Source organism: Ranitomeya variabilis, chromosome 8, assembly GCF_051348905.1.
Source record: "Ranitomeya variabilis isolate aRanVar5 chromosome 8, aRanVar5.hap1, whole genome shotgun sequence".
NCBI classification, from domain to species: Eukaryota; Metazoa; Chordata; class Amphibia; order Anura; family Dendrobatidae; genus Ranitomeya; species Ranitomeya variabilis.
Window position 1 is genome coordinate 164996861 of NC_135239.1, and position 21371 is coordinate 165018231.

The 21371-nt window shown below is 43.5% G+C and overlaps 1 protein-coding gene across 2 annotated transcripts in view; it reads right to left on the reverse strand.

Annotated features, from left to right (window-relative positions):
* Positions 1-1690: 1690 nt before the first annotated feature.
* Positions 1691-21371, reverse strand: part of LOC143788448 (uncharacterized) — an 87525-nt gene continuing 67844 nt past the window's right edge. For both annotated transcript variants that reach the window (XM_077278134.1, XM_077278133.1), the window contains exons 17-23: positions 17127-17194; positions 12471-12589; positions 11720-11825; positions 7105-7213; positions 6813-6958; positions 5557-5720; positions 1691-4404 (exon numbers count right to left, since the gene is read on the reverse strand). In XM_077278134.1, coding sequence (XP_077134249.1) covers positions 4197-4404; positions 5557-5720; positions 6813-6958; positions 7105-7213; positions 11720-11825; positions 12471-12589; positions 17127-17194 — 920 coding nt within the window. In that variant the 3' untranslated portion in view covers positions 1691-4196. The remainder of the gene's footprint in view (positions 4405-5556; positions 5721-6812; positions 6959-7104; positions 7214-11719; positions 11826-12470; positions 12590-17126; positions 17195-21371) is intronic.

Here is a 21371-nt window from a genome sequence, read left to right on the forward strand (position 1 = left end):
TGCAAAACGGCCTTTTTGGGAAATAAGGAGCAAAACTAAATGATGCCAATGCACATAGATAGCACTGATCCTGGGGTAAGAAAAACAAAATAAAAAGAAACTTTATTTTCTATATCAGTAAAAATCTTTCAAGCCAATTGGGTACCAAAGAATCCTAATTGTTCAAGAGTTCCTATACAAAAATGTGAGCCGAGTGTTCCCAGGACATGATATGTAAACCTTAAAGAGGTGGTCTTAAAGAGGCCCCTCAGGCACCATGAATCGGACACTGGCTGCACTATTGCAGCCAAGTGTGTCTTACTCTGAAAAGCGGCGGCGTTTCAAATAAAGCACATTTAAAAGCCGGCTGGGGTCTGTGTGTCTCGACTGACTAGTCCAAGGCAGGTCCCCAGATACCATCTGCCGCACTGGTCACTGTGCTGACCATGGTTCTGATAACAGGTTCCCTTTTATGTCTTAAATGGTTAAAATTACAAAGTGCTTGTAAAATCAAGCAACTAGTTAATTTAACGCATATTAAAAATCCTTTTCAATCTCAAAAAAAAGAGAGGGATTATAAAATGTATAGTTTACAGGCCACCTCTGTGGTCTATCAGAAGTGGACGGTTTCCTAGGAAAGGAGCTTGTAAGCTCTTTGCTATATAGGCTTCAACCGCAGTTCTGAAGCTGGCCTCAGTGATCCTGCGATCTTCCGATGCCGCAGATGCAAAGCTGCCTCTACTTGCAGCATGGGAGAACGCACAGATCAGCGTCGATCATTAGGGGTGCACCGCAAAACCGCCTGCAAGGAAGGCAGGGGAATTATGACCTCCTGAACAAAGAAGATCAGACGACCCCTTTAAGTACTATGTATGCATATCTCATCATCCACGGACGTAATGGATGAAAGCAGATGCCACTGTCCATGCAGTCAAGTCTCCCAAAATCATCTCTGGGACCAAAAGTTGCATGCTAATAGCCCATTCAGTGTCTTGTCTGCAAACTTTATTCATGAATTACAGAGAACCCCCAAAAAGTACTTTGCAACTAAATATATTCATACCACTAATTGCACAAGAAGCAAATATTAGGGTGTTTCACTCATGACGGCTAAAGGCTCTCCATTAATAAGACATCACCCTGATATACAATCTTTCCATAATTAGATTATAAGCCGTTATGCCTCAGGTATAAAGATCCCATCATATAAAGGCCTCGTTGCCTGTAAATAGGGGTACTCCATATCAGCTGGGTATTTAAAGCCTGATAGACCATTAGCGAGCCGTGACACCTCCAACACAACACCGAGGTCAGTACACATCACCCACGTCTCAATACTGCGGCATAAGCAAGCTGCAACCAATGGAGTAACCATGCGAATACAGAATATACGGTGACAGTATACAGCAGAGGAGTGGTGTCAGGTCTCCAGAGCCTGGGAATTAGGTGTACAACAAAGCCCTCCTTTAAAGGCCCAAATCATTTGGCTCCCACACAGTGTGCATGCTGTCGACAGCACATTCCCCCACCTTTTACGAGGAAGTGTGCTGCCGACAATCATCATTATTAGGCCACAAAGTTGGGATCAGTCAACAAACAAGCATTTTCATAAACCAACGATCATGAATGAGCACTCTCAGTAACATTCGTTCTCCTGATTATCAGTCCATGTAAAAGTGGGGTTTAGCTTTTTTTTTTTTTTTTTTTTGGGGGGGGGGGTGATCAACACCAATTGGAGGGATAACCCCTTATTTAAAGACAATTATCAAGTAGTGGAGAGTGAAGTACTAAGCATGCAGAAGAAAATAGAAGGAAAGCAAAAAGTGACACTGGCGTGATGAATAGATATTTGGAGCGGTGCACAGGAAAAGTAGAGTAGTCAGGCTACCACTCTTTAATTTTCCAAAAGGCCTCAGGAAAAAAAATGTATCTGACAGGGAGGTACAAGTCCATTTTTGGCTTGCAATCATGATAAATCCTCCACCATGGTGTTGGTGTGATTAACATGAAGCCATCAAAAAAGTGAACGTTTGAGTCAATTCCATAAAGAATGAGGAGTTTCATATAAGTATCTTTCATAAGTGTTTATCATAGGAATCCCAAAATCTGCCATAATAATCTAGACTTTCACTTCTACAGTTCACCCCTTCTACATGAACCACCACTCACCATTATTTCTTATAGTTTGGCACTTAATAATTCATATGATCATTTCTATTTATCTCCTTTAATAACACAAGAAAGAACAAGGACCACACTTCTCTCACACCAATTTTAGGATACACAAGCCCTTGGCGGTCAGCCAGCAGATGTTCCTCTCCACTACTCATCCTCATACATGATCGGCCAAGTGTTCATTTACGCTCAATGGGGAAACACCTGCTAGCAGACAAATTTGCCATCAGTTTATCACCCGCAGGATCTAAGTGCCAGGACACCCCATACCACGTTTGCACTTGCTTACAGTCACATTGGTGCCCTCAGAGCTCCAAAATCATGCACGGCTCTCGACAGGTGCATCCACGGATGATGATGGTGTACTGATTTGTGCCATTCCCTATAAAGCCCCCAACACAAATTAGATAGCGGTCAGCTGAACGATCGTTCATCCAATAAATCTCTCCCCCAAGTCCCCATATACTGGAACGCTCGGATCAGCCAACAGTTCTTGTATGGTCTAAAAGAGCCGCTGTGAGACTCCTCAGCCAGCGACTTATCTCAGAGAGAACAAAAGGATCGGCCGTTTGATAGCCAACATGCTTGATCCCTCTTAGATTTGTGTTTTCGGGACTGATGGTTCGAGGTGCTGCAGTCATCAATTTAGTGCATACATGTCAATGGAAACAATCTACTGACCTCGTAATGTTGCACTCACATAACCACCTAGTAACAGCATATTCCAGGGAGATCTTTACTCTTTACAGTTCGGTAAACATATTTTTTATGTAAATTGGAAAGATTTTTTACATTTTTGAAGATTTCAGCTGAGTGATCAGGTACCGACGTGCAGAATATCAGATCAACTAGATACCACTTCCGAAAATTGAATTGCCCCAATGTGCAAATAACCTTATACCTTTGTCCCCAGAGATAGACCAAATACTGAGTAGCCTTTTAGACCATGTTGACTTTTACTGACAAAGGGATTATGACACCACTACCTGATCAATCAGGAAAGGAAGAGACAATCTAAAAAAGAGAGGAGTAATAAGAGCCGTCCAGCGCCTATATGAACCCATGGTAATTTTACAAATCTCGAACTCTGCTCACAATCATATTATAGGTTTCAATAAGAGGATTTTTGGTACTCACTGTAAAATCTCTTTCTTGTAACCTTCATTGAGGGACACAAACCATGGAGAATCTGCTGCCATTGAAAATACATCTTAAGAAAAAAAGTGGGCTCCTGCCCAACAAGCTACACCTCGCCTGTCGACACTCAGTGCAAAAGCAGTGTAAGAAGAAAAACAAAGACCACCCAAACAAGGGGGGGTACAGTATCCCCCAACGAAGGCTATGAGAAAGATTTTACATTGAGTACCAAAACTTCTCTTTGCTCAGACGCTTCTTAGGGGGACACAGGAAACCATGAAACAAACCCAAAACAGTCTCTGGCGTGGGAAAGCCAATATGTCAGCAGGCCAGGCGCAGCCTGCTGTGGAGAAGCCAACATTTTTCTTAAGGCCACGTTCACACCCCAGATTTCCCATGATTTTCGGTGTCTCCTAATACAGCGTGCACAGTTTAACAATTCAATTACAGACACCCCAACTAGAAGTAAATGGGATTAAGACTTTTCTTTTTCGCAGTCACAGAGTAAACACAGTAGTAAGAAAGTTACAGAGCCGCTCCAACAGGTTCACCATATATATATATATATATATATATAATGCAGTCAGGAAAAAAAGTTAAAAGATTTTTTTTCATTATCGGGGCCAAAATCTGGAATATAAGGAGATGCCACATTCAAGATAATGCTTCAAATGTGATAATTATCAATACATACATCAAAACTTTTGGATCGGGGGAGATTCTCTCTTTGCAGTGATGTCTTTGGGCAGATTAATACTTTTATACTCAACATATAAAACGGAGTAATGACCTTTAGTTACTGATCTATTGTTTGATGGTAACAATCCAGCTTTACAAATGAAAGCTGCATCCCATGTCTTGAGTGACGAGAATACTTCCAGGCTTCACTGTGATCCTGCTATCCCTTATTCTTCAGCGTCTTCTGCCAGATCTTGCATAATGAAGGAGTATTTGCCAAAGTCAGAGTCGCTGGGCTCCAGTAACATGTCTTTACGGGCTTTGGAAACTTTGTATTGCAAAACTTTTCTGCGCTCGTGCCACTCTGCCAATTCTTCACTTCCGTGGGCAAAGGGGCAGTTGTTTTCATGCGGGCAACTCTGTGTCTCCTCATACCTAAATGTGAGAGAAGGCAACCCTCAATATGGACTAAAGATACGTTCCTGGCAGAAACATTTGTAAATGCAAATAATTAGAGATGGGTGGCTTGATTCGCAGGACTGCGCTCCATCAGTCAAGGTCAGCAGTCTCCGGCTGCTGGAAAGGAGACTCGCAAATCTCTTACCGTCCGAGATCCCAGTTGCAGGTTTTGATAGTCAGGCTGGCACAAATTTATCATTACAGCATGACGCATATACAATGTCCCGCAAGTCCAGCTAATCAAAAGCTGAGGATTCTGTAAGGTAAGCGATTTGCGAGCCTGAAGTCCAGCAGCCAGAGACTACTGTCTCATTCTGTGGACCGAAGCTCTGGGAATTAATTTGCCTCTCTACAAATAATGCTTGCAAAAAAAACTAAAACGCTACTTATCTGAAGTCACTGCCACCTCTCAGCTGCTCCCCGGAGTGCTATGGTGACAAGCTGCAGTAGTGATATTTTCTCTACAACATGTTACCACTGCAGCCAATCACTGGCCTCAGGGAGCATGCTGCGGTAAACAAAATGAGGCTACTGCGGCCTATAATCCGGGGAGCAGTGGAAAAGTGAGAACTGGAGTGGCAGCTGCTTTAACAGTCTTACTTCGGTTTAAAAAAAAAAATATATATACTGCTGGGAAGAAAATTAAAATAGACGATCCCTTTAAAGGGACTGTCAGCACAGAAAGACTGTTCAAACCAAACAGAGGCGCGTGGTGCATCATGGCGGGGGCAATCATTTATATACATCTTCACACCCGCTTGCTTTCGCTCTTCTTTGATTGACAGCTCTGGCTTCATAGAGCAAGCGAAGGGTGGAGGTAGATGGAAACCAAGCAGGTGGGAAGGTGTATGGAAATGATTGACTGCGCCATGATGCAGTTTAGTTTGAACAGTCATTCTGTGCTGACAGAGTCCCTTTAAGTCTTCCCAGAAGGACATCACAGGCTAGCCCTACTCTCAAGTCAAGAAGAGAGACCAAGGGCCCCATCATTTTGGAAACTTTAGGGATCCCAGAAAGGTAACTTCTCTGGTTGCCATGTAACTTTCTAAAAGTCTTCTCTACCGACCTACAAGCCCTTCAGGATCTTCCAACCATTGCCTCGAATGCACAGAGTAAGCGCACTCTCACCTTTCACAAAGCTTGAACTCCCCAGCTGGAAATCGATATTTCCAGGAGCTCTCTTCACCTTCCAAGGTGAACACGCGATCCTTATGCTTCTCGGACTGGATGTGTTTCTGCCATTGCCTCTCGCTGTTGCTGTTCTTGCCGCAGAGATAGCAGTGGAAACCAGCCTTTTAGGAGAAAAAAAAAGCAGGGCACACGTGAAGAGCTTCCACTTGTGGCAACTCCACTGGGTTTGGGGTGGCACCGGAGACAGTCTGCTGGTTCAGCACGTGGCCAGTGCTGTGCGTGTATGGGGCAGGCTGACCGGATTATTTAAATAGCCAAGTCAGATGTCAATGTTGCCTGTAACACAGAAGGGGAACTGACTAAGGTATGGGATTGAGCTAGTCAGCCAGCCCCCTTCTCAGTCACAGGTGCTGTACAGATAGAGAAAGTGGCTGGTAAGTGGTGGTAAGTAAAGGCAAAGGTGATAATTATCATGTGAAGCGTGTGTCTGACGCAGGTAGCAGTCATCAGTGAAAGGGGAAAACAAGGTTCTAATTGCGGTGTCCTGGTTCCTTTTCTACTCATTGGGGCATGGCGCGGTCCCGGCTGTTCTCCAGTCATGCCCACTGTTCAGATGACCGAAGTCCTGCTCAGTCTTTGAATGCACTGTACAGTGGGCATGATTCATGCCCCAATTACTGGAAAGGAGCAGTGAGCAGCGCCATTATTACACTGTGTTCTCCTTTCACTGATGACTACTACCTATGACAAACATGCTCTGGTTGCTAACCCTTGGAAGGGGCCCTGATTGCAAGATATCAGCTCCAGTCCAGAGACCTGACCGCTCCAATTCAGGCTTGGACTCTGCACACGAGAACATTTTTGGTGTAATTTTTGGACCAATATTGTGTGAAACAACGTTCAATAGCTAAGCCAGGCCCCTTCTCTGTCTATAAAACAAACAGCTATGACTTCAGAAGGGGGCTGGTTAGAAATTCACAGCTTAGCCAGCCCCCTTCTGACTACACATACGCATGCTCTGATACAATTATCACAGCTAGCATGCTCTTACTTTCATAGGGAATCCCGAGACAGGTTCCCTTTAAGAGGTTTCTATTTCGCACACATTTCCAGATCACAAGTTCCCTTTAAAAGAGAACACTCCACTATTTAATATCCCCCCATCACACTCCCGGGACCCTTAATATCAATCCGTACTGCACTCCTAATAATATTCCCTGCCTGCCACCAGCTGGGAAGAAAGATCACATTACCATAAGATCTGCGTAATCTGTTGGCATGACAATCTGCTTTTCGCCTTCTTTGTGAGGTCCGGCTGCTGCCGCCGCCATCTTGCCAGGTTTCTCAGCTGGGGCGGTGCTCTTATTACACAAGTCGAAGATCAGCTGTAGATCCAGGACTAAAGAGATTAAAAAATAATAATAATTAAAACATGTAAATTAATTGTCTCCCTGTACATGATGCAATAGGAAACGTGGTTAGGAAAGACAGCTGAAGAGCTTACGCTTTAACTTAAAGGGCTAGCACACATTTGCACTCACTGACCTTTGTTCTCCTTCATAAAAGTCCAGACGTCTTTTTCTTCAGTGTAGTGTGCAAATGTGCAGGGTCCATTGTACTGGCACTTCTTGCCGTTTTGCACATGGATGCAGATCTGTGGCGGAAACGAGAAGTTTTTGGCACCATGATATAGTGAAGCTTTAGGAAAAATCGGGCAAATACCCTGAGGCATCTCTGCAATCGCTGGATGCATTAGGGTACTCTGCCGGGACAGAGCACAAGGTTTTTTGTCTATCTGTCTTGAAAAGTTGCACATTTTAAACTACGGCATTTACCATGACAAAAATGCAAAAATAAAGCCCCAATCCTCGTCCAAACAGGTTTAATGTTTCCACCTATTAACCAACAGTGTAACCTACAGAATATGGCTCGGGTCATATTAGGTAACAGCCATTTTTAACAGTCTGGATAAGGTGTTATTACCTGATCAAATGCACACTTTTATATTCCGCCCCAGCCTGCTTAGCTGGATGCCATGCCTATCATTAACCCATTCAGGACACCTCTGTTCGGGGCCTTTAGAAAGAAGCTTTTTCATTCTACATTGGCTACAATGCACCTTCTTATGGCAATATCAGTAGCACTCTGCAGTTTTTGTGATTTGCTTTTACAGGGTTTACATCTTTAAAAATGGGCTGGTCCGCATAAGTTTAGAAAAGAATGTTTCAGAAAAGTCAGCAGCTGCAGGGAGGGGATCGAACCCTGTCAGAGACAACCAGATTCTACTTACAGAAGGCGGAGACGGTTAAGTACCATCTCTGCCTTCTTGATAGCCGATTATACAGTGCAGAATGAACATTAACATGAACAGCACATCTGACGGCCTGGAGGGAGCTGCTGGGTCCTAGCAAACTCAGATCAGGAGGTAGGAAAGGACGAGGTTGAATGTGCTAGTATGTCAGCCCCAATTACAAGGGCAGTCAGCAATGAAAAAAAGAAAATATATTGAAATGTTGACATGATGCCAAAAAGTCATGACCTAATGAGGGGCACAAATGTATGAAATAAGTTAAAAATAAAGAAATGAAAAGCAAAATTGAAAAAAAATAAAATAAAAAAAAAAACAAGAAAAACACAAAAACAAAGCAAAACAGACATACTAAAAAAAAAGCTAATGCCAGACTAAATTGCTGTTTCTAGACTGGCACCTATGGCACTTTTTGTTCTTTAAAAACTGTTAAACTCGAGCACTTTGTCTTTTACAACCTAATCGCTACAAACAAAAACATATGAATATAAATATTAGGACCCAAGTACCAGAAAAAAAAAAAGGCAAAAACTGTTGGAATAAACCACAAAACAACCTAAATGCTCTTAAAATCCCCATGTATGAAGAAAAAAAAAAGTAAAACAAAAAAATAATATGCTTGTCATGAACATGGTAAAATAGCCCGGTTTTGAACTGGTTAAGTTCTGTCTCCAGGTTGCACAATCAAGGCAGTATCAAATTAACTTAATTTCTTCTTACATTTTACTACTTGGACATTTTAAAAACAAACAAACAACCACGAACCGTTCTGTTTTTGTGTCTCCATTTTCTGAAATCCAAAACTACTGTATTTTCTGGTGTATAAGACGACTGGGTGTATAAGACGACCCCCCAACTTTTCCATATAAAATATGGAGTTTGGGATATGCTCGCCGTATAAAACGGGGGTCATCTTATACGCCCAGTCATCTTATATGGCGTGTGTGGTGTGGATGGTTCCCAGGGTCTGGAGGAGAGGAGACTCTCCTTCAGGCCCTGGGATCCACATTCATGTAAAAAAAAAAAAAAAAGAATAAAAATAAAAAATATGGGATATACTTACCCTCCGATGGCCCGCGGCTCTCAGCGGTGCAAGCAGCGGCCTCCGTTCCTAAGGATGCATTGAGCGAAGGACCATCCTCTCCTCCAGACCCTGGGAACCATACAGGACCGCTCCCTGCACACGCCGTACCCGGCGTATAAAACGACCCCCGACTTTTGAGATGATTTTCAGTTGTTTTTTTTTTTTTTTAAAAGTCGTCTTATACGCCGGAAAATACGGAAAATTCTGAGAATAGAGTTGCGCGAGGGCTTGATTTTTGCAGGATAAAAGGATACTTTCATAGGTATCATTTTTGGGTACATATGCCGTTTTGATCACCTTTTCTTCCATTTTTTGAGAGTCATGAAGGCCTGCCACTCCGGGTCACTGATCAACTAGATGAAAATGTATATCATTGCGTGGGAACCAGCTCCTGACTATGATGTACATTTTCGTCACTGGTCAGGAACGGGTTAAACAGTTATTCTGCCTAAAACCCCCCAAAAACTTATCAAACTCCTTAGAGGGGTTGTCTGGTCTGTTGGTAAAAGTCTGCAGTCATTCTAGTTGAGCACCACATGCTGTCAGGGTTCTCCAATGTCAATGGCGAGAGAGGGCAGTTACGTGATCGTAAGTGTACGATCGTGTTACTTGTATACATCTGGCCACTTTTTGACTAGACTTGTGTGGCCTCACTCACACACAAGTAAAATGAGCAAGGCTGCGCACATCTAGTTGAAACATGTCCAGAAGTTTGTAAATAACATACTTGCGGTCATGCAACTGCCCGCTCTCGCCACCGACGCCATAGAATACAGATAGCGCGGGGTGTGCACGTTGTGAGAATTCAGGAATCTGCAGTCACACAAAGTGACTACAAGCTTTCAGCACACACCCGGACAACCCCTTTATTATTTATGTTATCATTAATAAAAAGAACATTCCAATATGGATATAGAATAAGCCATAAATATCTGATAGCTAGGGGACCCACTGCAGCAGTTTTCTGTAAGGCTACGTTCACATTTGCGTTGTGCGCCGCAGCGTCGGCGCCGCAGCGCACAACGCAAACGAAAACGCGGCAAAACGCACGCTAAAACGCTGCGTTTTGCGCCGCATGCGTCGTTTTTGGCCGCAAGTTGGACGCAAAAAAAATGCAACTTGATGCGTTTCTTGCGTCCAACGCTTGCGGCCATGCGGCGCTAAACGCAGCACAACGCATGTCCATGCGCCCCCATGTTAAATATAGGGGCGCATGACGCATGCGGCACCGCTGCGGCGCCCGACGCTGCGGCGCTGACCGCAAATTTGAACGTAGCCTAATATCTACATTGGAAAAACACCCATGGTGTGTGTGGTGCTAAAGACAGAAAGGCACAAGGGTGCATGTGGTGCGAATGACAGAGAGGCACAAGGTGTGTGTGGTGCTAACGACAGAAAGGCAGAAGGTGTGTGTGGTGCTAAAGACAAAGGCACAAGGTGTGTGTGGTGATGAAGACAGAGGCACAAGGTGTGTGTGGTGCTAACGACAGAAAGGCACAAGGTGTGTGTGGTGCTAACGACAGAAAGGCACAAGGTGTGTGTGTGGTGCTAACGACAGAAAGGCACAAGGCGTGTGTGGTGCTAACGACAGAAAGGCACAAGGTGTGTGTGGTGCTAACGACAGAAAGGCACAAGGTGTGTGTGTGGTGCTAACGACAGAAAGGCACAAGGTGTGTGTGGTGCTAACGACAGAAAGGCACAAGGTGTGTGTGGTGCTAACGACAGAAAGGCACAAGGTGTGTGTGGTGCTAACGACAGAAAGGCACAAGGTGTGTGTGGTGCTAACGACAGAAAGGCACAAGGTGTGTGTGGTGCTAACGACAGAAAGGCACAAGGTGTGTGTGTGGTGCTAACGACAGAAAGGCACAAGGTGTGTGTGGTGCTAACGACAGAAAGGCACAAGGTGTGTGTGGTGCTAACGACAGAAAGGCACAAGGCGTGTGTGGTGCTAACGACAGAAAGGCACAAGGTGTGTGTGGTGCTAACGACAGAAAGGCACAAGGTGTGTGTGTGGTGCTAACGACAGAAAGGCACAAGGTGTGTGTGGTGCTAACGACAGAAAGGCACAAGGTGTGTGTGGTGCTAACGACAGAAAGGCACAAGGTGTGTGTGGTGCTAACGACAGAAAGGCACAAGGTGTGTGTGGTGCTAACGACAGAAAGGCACAAGGTGTGTGTGGTGCTAACGACAGAAAGGCACAAGGCGTGTGTGGTAACGACAGAAAGGCACAAGGTGTGTGTGGTGCTAACGACAGAAAGGCACAAGGTGTGTGTGGTGCTAACGACAGAAAGGCACAAGGCGTGTGTGGTGCTAACGACAGAAAGGCACAAGGTGTGTGTGGTGCTAACGACAGAAAGGCACAAGGCGTGTGTGGTGCTAACGACAGAAAGGCACAAGGTGTGTGTGGTGCTAACGACAGAAAGGCACAAGGTGTGTGTGGTGCTAACGACAGAAAGGCACAAGGTGTGTGTGGTGCTAACGACAGAAAGGCACAAGGTGTGTGTGGTGCTAACGACAGAAAGGCACAAGGTGTGTGTGGTGCTAACGACAGAAAGGCACAAGGTGTGTGTGGTGCTAACGACAGAAAGGCACAAGGCGTGTGTGGTGCTAACGACAGAAAGGCACAAGGCGTGTGTGGTGCTAACGACAGAAAGGCACAAGGTGTGTGTGGTGCTAACGACAGAAAGGCACTAGCTTGATTTCCACTAAAATATGAAAGGAAAAGCAATGCATTAGTTTCCATTTACTAAATTGCGCAAAAAAAATACCTCATACTGCTGAGGAAAATTGCGGATGGATGGAAGGGCTCTGATGGGAACCCATTTTTTTTTGGCCTTTGACATCACCAACAACACTCGCTTATCTTTCGTCCAGCTGTAAAATAGCAAAGAAAGTGGTCAGTTTTATGGCAGAATTAATAAAAAGGTTATTAGTGGCTTAAAAAAAAAAAAAAAAGATGCAACTTAACGCTCCAAGCTGTGCAGTCCAATCTAGCCGCCACGTCTGTACTGGGAAATCTTGATGTCCCATCTATTCATTCACATGAATCTGCAGTCTGAGGCCTCAGTGATCATCCGGTGACTGAATGAATGGGACATCATTACTTCCAGCCTTGTAGGAAACTATAAGAGCACTAGGGGATTGGAGTGGTAAGTAAAATCTTTTTGAATATTTTTTTTACCAATTCCTTTACACTTATTCCTTCACTATGGCAAATTTAGAATAGTCATGCTAAACCCCTTTTAGAACTAAGAGGATGTGCACAGATCTATACTGCAGGACAAAGCTTTTAGCTCCATGCCATACACAAAGCTGCATGCCATGTTCCAACCCTGGTGCCTTTCAGCATAGCCATGTGAGGTCACTTGGCAGAAGAATGGGTGTTTGGGTTACCCTTCCAAGAGTAATGTCTATGTTCTTTGTTGTGAGATGACAGTCATTACTCATTAAAAAGTGTAACCTGAATGTCAGTGATGTAACGGCGTCAATCATTGATAGCAATGACCATCGGCTTCGTACCTATGTCTCGCTTTGGCAGTGCAATACTTTCCATCACGATCAGCCTCGATCTCTCGACCGTTGCGCAAGCACTGCCCGCAGACGAACTTCATTTTCATATCCAGTGGTTTGGGAGTAGGCTGCCGAAAGAGGAAAATAATGGCAGCAAAGGAACTTAATAACAGGTTGTGGCGCCAACAGAAAAACTACTGAGAATACTACAAGATTCATTCTCATAAAACTTCTTTGATGTAAGTCAAAAGTAAAAGCAGCGAGGAAGCAGAAATTAGGATTTCATTAAAAGTAATGCTCATCACTCCGACTTGATGCGCTAAATTGTCTGCATGGATTAACCCCCTCCTGACATAGCTATATTCCGTTTTCTATTTCCCTCCTCCTTCCAAGAGACATAACTTTTTACCTTTTGCATTGACAAAGCATACGAGGGCTTATATTTTTGCACCCTGAGCTGAAATTTTTCTTTATACCATTTTGTGGTAGATATGATGTTTTGATCACCTATTATTTATTTTTTTAATTGTTTTGGAGGCCAAAAAAAAACGTAATTCTGGAGTTTAGATATTTTCTCATTACACAGTTTACAGATCGGTTTAGTTAATTTTATATTGTCACAGATCAGACTTTTAGGCAGGGCTGTGGAGTCGGAGTCCATTTTGGTGGAATGGGAGTCGGTGTCATGGAAATTGAGGAGTCGGAAGTTTGGCTTATCAACTACACCGCCCTGGTAGGGCTGTGGAGTTGGAGTTGTGGAGTCGGAGTCCATTTTGGTGGAGTCGGTATCATGGAAATTGAGGAGCCGGAGGTTTGGCTTACCGACTCCACAGCCCTGCTTTTAAGGATATAGCGATACCACAATAGTATTTTTTAAACATTTTTAATGGGGGAAAAGGGAGTGTTATTTCAACTTGTATACTTGTTTTCTCATTTTTAATTTATTTTTTTCAATTTTCACTATTTGTTAGTCCCCTTAGGAGACTTGAACCTGTGATCGTCTGATCACTTGTACTAAACACAGCAATAACACAGCACTGCGGTTTACTGAAAAATCACTGTCTGCTATGAACACAAACCAGGAGCTAGCATCATGACAGGCGCACGGTCTTCCGCAAAACCCCAAACTTCATGGCAACCCAGGCACCTGCACTCATGTCATGAGGACGTCGATGAGCGCATAGAATGAGGCGCCCTTCTGAAAACACGCTGTTGGAAATTGACAGCGCCATTTAACGGGTAGCAACGCTCCGCTGTTAGAAGAATATGATGGCTGTATAGCACAGCCATCATCTGCCGGCAAAGACGGCAACATCAGAGAGGCAAAATAGGACATAGATGTACGTCGGTAAGGGGTTAAACCTGGATTAAGGGATTACTTTTTTTTTCCTTTTTTGAGACGTTTAAAACTCATGGAAAAATCACAATGCGCCCCAAGCACATTTTTTTTTCCTAAGGGGGAAGGTTTGTCCTTGTGGAAGGTGCCTTGCTGGCGTAAGCTGACTGTATAGCATGCAATGCTCCTCTGCAATGCAAATACTCTTCAGAGAAGAAAAGGACAGGAGCTCCATTGGCACCTATTGAGGGCAGCAATCCTAAAAATCAATATCGGCCCTTTAATGAGCCTTGCCACACAACTTAGGATAAGCCAAACCAGACACTCCATTCGCAGACACGTGTTTTAGGGTTTTGCCCCTCATCAGTGCAAAGCAGGAGATCTACCATCACAGGGTCCGTAAGGATGCCCTACCATTATGATGTAGGAATGATGGCAAAACAACTAGAAATGTATCTTTAGTGTTGGGTTGATCTTTTATACTGTTTAGTATCTAATAAGAGGGAATCACTACATATGTTATTGAGCATTAGGCCGGTAATTTATATTTGTAAGCTTTATTCACTACTCTTTATAGTCGCCTACCCTAGCGCTTATGTATGCACGCAATATATATCCTGGTGGTCAGTAGTAATTTCCAATGTGTGTACTATTTATCCTATGCAACCCTTGGTGGTTAACTTAGCATTATTCGACAGGATCAAGTCAACGTCCCTTAAAGCCATCAACAATCCCTACACAAATAATCACCAGGTGATAAAACCTTCGGTGTAAGCAAAGAACAGCACAGAGGCTCACATCATGTGACATCATTGAATTCAGTGTTTCAACACCGACCTCATACTGTCCTCAGATCACATAGCAAAAACCATCTGACAGATTCTCTTTGATAGCATTATCTGACCTGACAGGTTTTAGAAAATAAAAATAAGATTTATATTTTAATGTTAGGCTGACTTCTTAGTATATCACTTTTTGTTTAAAAGGTTAGTATGTAATTAAAGGGAACCTGTCACCCCCAAAACCGAAGGTGAGCTAAGCCCACCAGCATCAGGGGCTTATCTACAGCATTTTGCAATGCTGTAGATAAGCCCCCGATGTAACCTGAAAGATGAGAAAGAGGTTACCCAGGGGCGGTCCCGGACCGATGGGCGTCGCGGTCCGGCGCCTCCCATCTTCTTACGATGACGTCCTCTTCTTGTCTTCACGTTGCGGCTCCGGCGCAGGCATACTTTGTCTGTCCTATTGAGGGCAGAGCAAAGTACTGCAGTGCGCAGGCACCGGGAAAGGTCAGAGAGGCCCAGTGCCTGCGCATTGCAGTACTTTGCTCTGCCCTCAATAGGACAGACAAAGTACACCTGCGCCGGAGCCACAGCGTGAAGACCACAAGAGGACGTCATCTGATGAAGATGGGAGGCGCCGGACCGCGACACTTATCGGACCGGACCGGGACCGCCCCTGGGTGAGTATAATCTAACCTCTTTTTCTCATCTTTCAGGATACATCAGGGGCTTATCTACAGTATTACAAAATGCTGTAGATAAGCCCCTGATACCGGTGGGCTTAGCTCATCTTCAATTTTGGGGGTGACAGGTTCCCTTTAAGGTTATAGGTAGAACTCAATTAATTTGTGTATTTTTTAAACAATATGACCCTGAAACTTGTTATACATCATCGCTCAGCACTTGCTAGGAGCAATTTATCCACAACAGAGCAGTGCCAAGGTCTGTGCACGACTGCCGGCTTCCGCTGCAGTCACCATATGGCGCACTACCCGACTAGTGGCAACATATCAGGTCTATGCTCTTATCTACCAGTAACAAGACAGTTTGCCATGTGCAGGTAACCTATTCTACATATTCTGCCCCCCTCACAGTATGCACGTTATCCTTTCCACTGTGTCATCTTTTTACAGCATCATATTTGCAACAAACTGCAAAAAAAAACTACTTTTGTCTCTGTATAAGACACAAGGGTTTTTGCCATTTTGCTACCCTCACTAAGAATGTTCTGAGATCCGTTTCCTTGTTTGCTTGCCAGGTGAACCAATATGGGTGTGAAGGAAATGTATCACAGTCCCGAGGGCAGAAATCTGAGAATTAAATGTGTAACTTCACACCTGGCAGGTGCTACGCCTCGTACATTCTGTAATAAGCACTTTCCTTAATAACTAAAACTCATAAAAGTAATACAGAGATGCAAGGGTGCGGTATTCCCGCAGAACCATATGGGACTACGATAAGTCAAAGGAGGAGCGCAGAGATCCACAGTAAGAGCTCCTTTACACCGTGCATTGAAAGACAAAAAAGTTAAATATATCACTGTTTTAGCACAAAAACGCTGGATTTTTGTTTGCAAAATAGTATCAAATTATATATACATTTTGTCATGATTACTATGTACTTGCAGCAAAATACAACAGTTTTGCCATTTTACAAAGATTTGGGGGGTTTCCTGCTATTATCATAAACCAAACTGGGATTTCAATTCACTGTAGGAGTGAACATTAAAGGGGTTTCAGGTTTTGAAAAACCCTCATTGCCCAGCTGTAGTTTAAAAAAAAAAAACCCACAACCCTGCACTTTACTCACACTTTCCGAGTCCGCCACTGAATCTCCACGACTACCCTGGTGTTTCATTGTTGAAAGCACTGCAGCCAATCAGCGATTTCAGCAGCTCTGCCGAAGTAGATGGCACATGCCGCAGAACTCAGCATGGACATCATCACTGCAGACAATCACGTATACTGCGAGCAGCGGTAGAGACACGTCACAGGACCAGGGGAGGGTAAGTAAAGAACAAAGTGGGGCTTTTTTTAAAAAAAACAAAGGTTTTCCAAAACTGTAAAGTCTCTTTAAATAAAATATGGCAGTAGTCTTCTTAGGGTATGTGCACACAACCTGTCTGATAAAGCATTCAGAAAACACTCAAGACATTGATTCTTCCAAACTAGTCCTGCCTCGGATCTTGTAATCATGCCAAGTTGGTGTGATTGACATCCAACATGCAGGCGACGTGACTATCAGGGCTTTGCAGTACTCGACCATTAACATGATGATCTGCCTTCCGGGTGTACGCTCCCCGGCTTCATCAATGCGCTGCGCATGTCCAGACTAGCATTAGTGATGCCAATCCCGCTTGTCTTAATTGGCATTGGCTGCAGGTTGGTACAAAATAATTTCCTGCCAAAAGCATATTTCATGTGGTCGTGGTAGCAAAGAAATACAACATGTACATATATATATATGTATGTGACCATCTATCAATTTAAAGAAAATGTGATATCGAGAACCCTTTCGCTGTTATTTATTTTAGTTTTGACAACTTACCTTTGATTTAGGTTCCACTATTTTCCACATGCGCTCAGATTCCAGCACAATTTCTTCCTGGGCAACAGCTGAAAAACAGGTTAAAAATTATAAAATATCCACAAAGTTAATTACAATGCAATTCTGGAAATAAAATCTATAAAAACTTGGTGTTGGCTCAAAAAAAAACAAACCAAACAAAAAAACAGTATTAACCCCTTCATGACCCAGCCTATTTTGGCCTTAATGACCTTGCCGTTTTTTGCAATTCTGACCAGTGTCCCTTTATGAGGTAATAACTCAGGAACGCTTCAACGGATCCTAGCGATTCTGAGATTGTTTTTTCGTGACATATTGGGCTTCATGTTAGTGGTAAATTTAGGTCGATAATTTCTGAGTTTATTTGTGAGAAAAACGGAAATTTGGCAAAAATTTTGAAAATTTCGCAATTTTCACATTTTGAATTTTTATTCTGTTAAACCAGAGAGTTATGTGACACAAAATAGTTAATAAATAACATTTCCCACATGTCTACTTTACATCAGCACAATTTTGGAAACAAATTTTTTTTTTGCTAGGAAGTTATAAGGGTTAAAATTTGACAAGTGATTTCTCATTTTTACAACAAAATTTACAAAACCATTTTTTTTAGGGACCACCTCACATTTGAAGTCAGTTTGAGGGTTCTATATGGCTGAAAATACCCAAAAGTGACACCATTCTAAAAACTGCACCCCTCAAGGTGCTCAAAACCACATTCAAGAAGTTTATTAACCCTTCAGGTGTTTCACAGCAGCAGAAGCAACATGGAAGTAAAAAATGAACATTTAACTTTTTAGTCACAAAAATGATCTTTTAGCGAAAATTTTTTTATTTTCCCAAGGATAAAAGGAGAAACTGGACCACGAACGTTGTTGTCCAATTTGTCCTGAGTACCCTGATACCTCATATGTGGGGGTAAACCACTGTTTGGGCGCACGGCAGGGCTCGGAAGGGAAGGAGCGCCATTTGACTTTTTCAATGAAAAATTGGCTCCAATCTTTAGCGGACACCATGTCGCGTTTGGAGAGCCCCCGTGTGCCTAAACATTGGAGCTCCCCCACAAGTGACCCCATTTTGGAAACTAGACCCCCCAAGGAACTTATCTAGAAGCATAGTGAGCACTTTAAACCCCCAGGTGCTTCACAAATTGATCCGTAAAAATGAAACAGTACTTTTTTTACACAAAAAAATTATTTTAGCCTCAATTTTTTCATTTTCACATGGGCAACAGGATAAAATGGATCCTAAAATTTGTTGGACAATTTCTCCTGAGTACACCGATACCTCAAATGTGGGGGTAAACCACTGTTTGGGCACATGGTAAGGCTCGGAAGGGAAGGAGCGCCATTTGACTTTTTGAATGAAAAATTATCTCCATCGCTAGCGGACACCATGTCACGTTTGGAGAGCCCCTGTGTGCCTAAACATTGGAGCTCCCCCACAAGTGACCCCATTTTGGAAACTAGACCCCCCAAGGAACTTATCTAGAAGCATAGTGAGCACTTTAAACCCTCAGGTGCTTCACAAATTGATCCGTAAAAATGAAAAAGTACTTTTTTTCACACAAAATTTCTTTTAGCCTCAATTTTTTCATTTTCACATGGGCAACAGGATAAAATGGATCCTAAAATTTGTTGGGCAATTTCTCCTGAGTACGCCGATACCTCATATGTGGGGGTAAACCACTGTTTGGGTGCACGGCAAGGCTCGGAAGGGGAGGCGTGCCATTTGACTTTTTGAATGGAAAATTAGCTCCAATCGTTAGCGGACACCATGTCGCGTTTGGAGAGCCCCTGTGTGCCTAAACATTGGAGCTCCCCTACAAGTGACCCCATTTTGGAAACTAGACCCCCCAAGGAACTTATCTAGATGCATAGTGAGCACTTATAACCCCCAGGTGCTTCACAGAAGTTTATAACGCAGAGCCGTGAAAATAAAAAATAATTTTTCTTTCCTCAAAAATGATTTTTAGCCCAGAATTTTTTATTTTCCCAAGGGTAATAGGAGAAATTGGACCCCAAATGTTGTTGTCCAGTTTGTCCTGAGTACGATGATACCCCATATGTGGGGGTAAACCACTGTTTGGGCGCACGGCTGGGCTCGGAAGGGAAGGCACGCCATTTGGCTTTTTGAATGGAAAATTAGCTCCAATCATTAGCGGACACCATGTCGCGTTTGGAGAGCCCCTGTGTGCCTAAACATTGGAGCTCCCGCACAAGTGACCCCATTTTGGAAACTAGACCTCCCAAGGAACTAATCTAGATGTGTGGTGAGCACTTTGAACCCCCAAGTGCTTCACAGAAGTTTATAACGCAGAGCCATGAAAATAAAAAATAATTTTTCTTTTCTCAAAAATGATTTTTTAGCCCACAATTTTTTATTTTCCCAAGGGTAACAGGAGAAATTGGACCCCAAAAGTTGTTGTCCAGTTTCTCCTGAGCATGCTGATACCCCATATGTGGGGGTAAACCACTGTTTTGGCACACGTCGGGGTTCGGAAGGGAAGTAGTGACGTTTTGAAATGCAGACTTTGATGGAATGCTCTGCGGGCATCATGTTAAGTTTGCAGAGCCCCTGATATGCCTAAACAGTAGAAACCCCCCACAAGTGACCCCATTTTGGAAACTAGACCCCCCAAGGAACTTATCTAGATGTGTGGTGAGCACGTTCAACCCCCAAGTGCTTCACAGAAGTTTACAATGCAGAGCCATGAAAATAAAAAATAATTTTTCTTTCCTCAAAAAAGATGTTTTAGCAAGCAATTTTTTATTTTCACAAGGGTAACAGGAGAAATTGGACCCCAATATTTGTTGCCCAGTTTGTTGTGAGTACGCTGATACCCTATATGTGGGGGTAAACCACTGTTTGGGCACACGTCAGGGCTCGGAAGGGAAGTAGTGACATTTGAAATGCAGACTTTGATGGAATGGTCTGCGGGTGTCACATTGCATTTGAAGAGCCCCTGATGTGCCTAAACAGTAGAAACACCACACAAGTGACCCCATTTCGGAAACTACACCCCCCAAGGAACTTATCTAGATGTGTGATGAGCACGTTCAACCCCCAAGTGCTTCACAGAAGTTTACAACGCAGAGCCGTGAAAATAAAAAATCATTTTTCTTTCCTCAAAAAAGATGTTTTAGCAAGCAATTTTTTATTTTCACAAGGGAAACAGGAGAAATTGGGCCCCAATATTTGTTGCCCAGTTTGTTGTGAATGTGCTGGTACCCCATATGTGGGGGTAAACCACTGTTTGGGCGCACGTCAGGGCTCGGAAGGGAAGTAGTGACATTTGAAATGCAGACTTTGATGGAATGGTCTGCGGGCATCATGTTGCATTTGCAGAGCCCCTGATGTGCCTAAACAGTAGAAACACCACACAAGTGACCCCATTTTGGAAACTAGACCCCCGAAGGAACTTATCTAGATGTGTGGTGAGCACTTTCAACCCCCAAGTGCTTCACATAAGTTTATAACGTAGAGCCGTGAAAATAAAAAATAATTGTTCTTTCCTCAAAAATTATGTTTTAGCAAGCAATTTTTTATTTTTGCAAGGGTAACAGGAGAAATTGGACCCCAACAGTTGTTGCCCAGTTTGTCCTGAGTACGCTGGTACCCCATATGTGGGGGTAAACCACTGTTTGGGCGCACGTCGGGGCTTGGAAGGGAGGGAGCACCATTTGACTTTTTGAACGCAAGATTGGCTGGAATCAATGGTGGCGCCATGTTGCGTTTGGAGACCCCTGATGTGCCCAAACAGTGGAAACCCCTCAATTCTAACTTCAACACTAACCCCAACACACCCCTAATCCTAATCCCAACTGTAGCCATAACCCTAATCACAACCCTAACCCCAACACACCCCTAACCACAACCCTAACCCCAACACACCCGTAACCCTAATTCCAACCCTAACCCTAATCCTAACCCTAATCCCAACCCTAACCCCAACCCTAACCACAACTGTAACCCCAACACACCCCTAACCCTATCCGTAACCCTAACCACAAGCCTAATCTTAACCCTATTTCCAACCCTAGCCCTAATTCCAACCCTAACTCTAATTCCAACCCTAACCCTAAGGCTATGTGCCCACGTTGCGGATTCGTGTGAGATTCTTCCGCACGATTTTTGAAAAATCTGCAGGTAAAAGGCACTGCGTTTTACCTGCGGATTTACAGCAGATTTCCAGTGTTTTTTTGTTCGGATTTCACCTGCAGATTC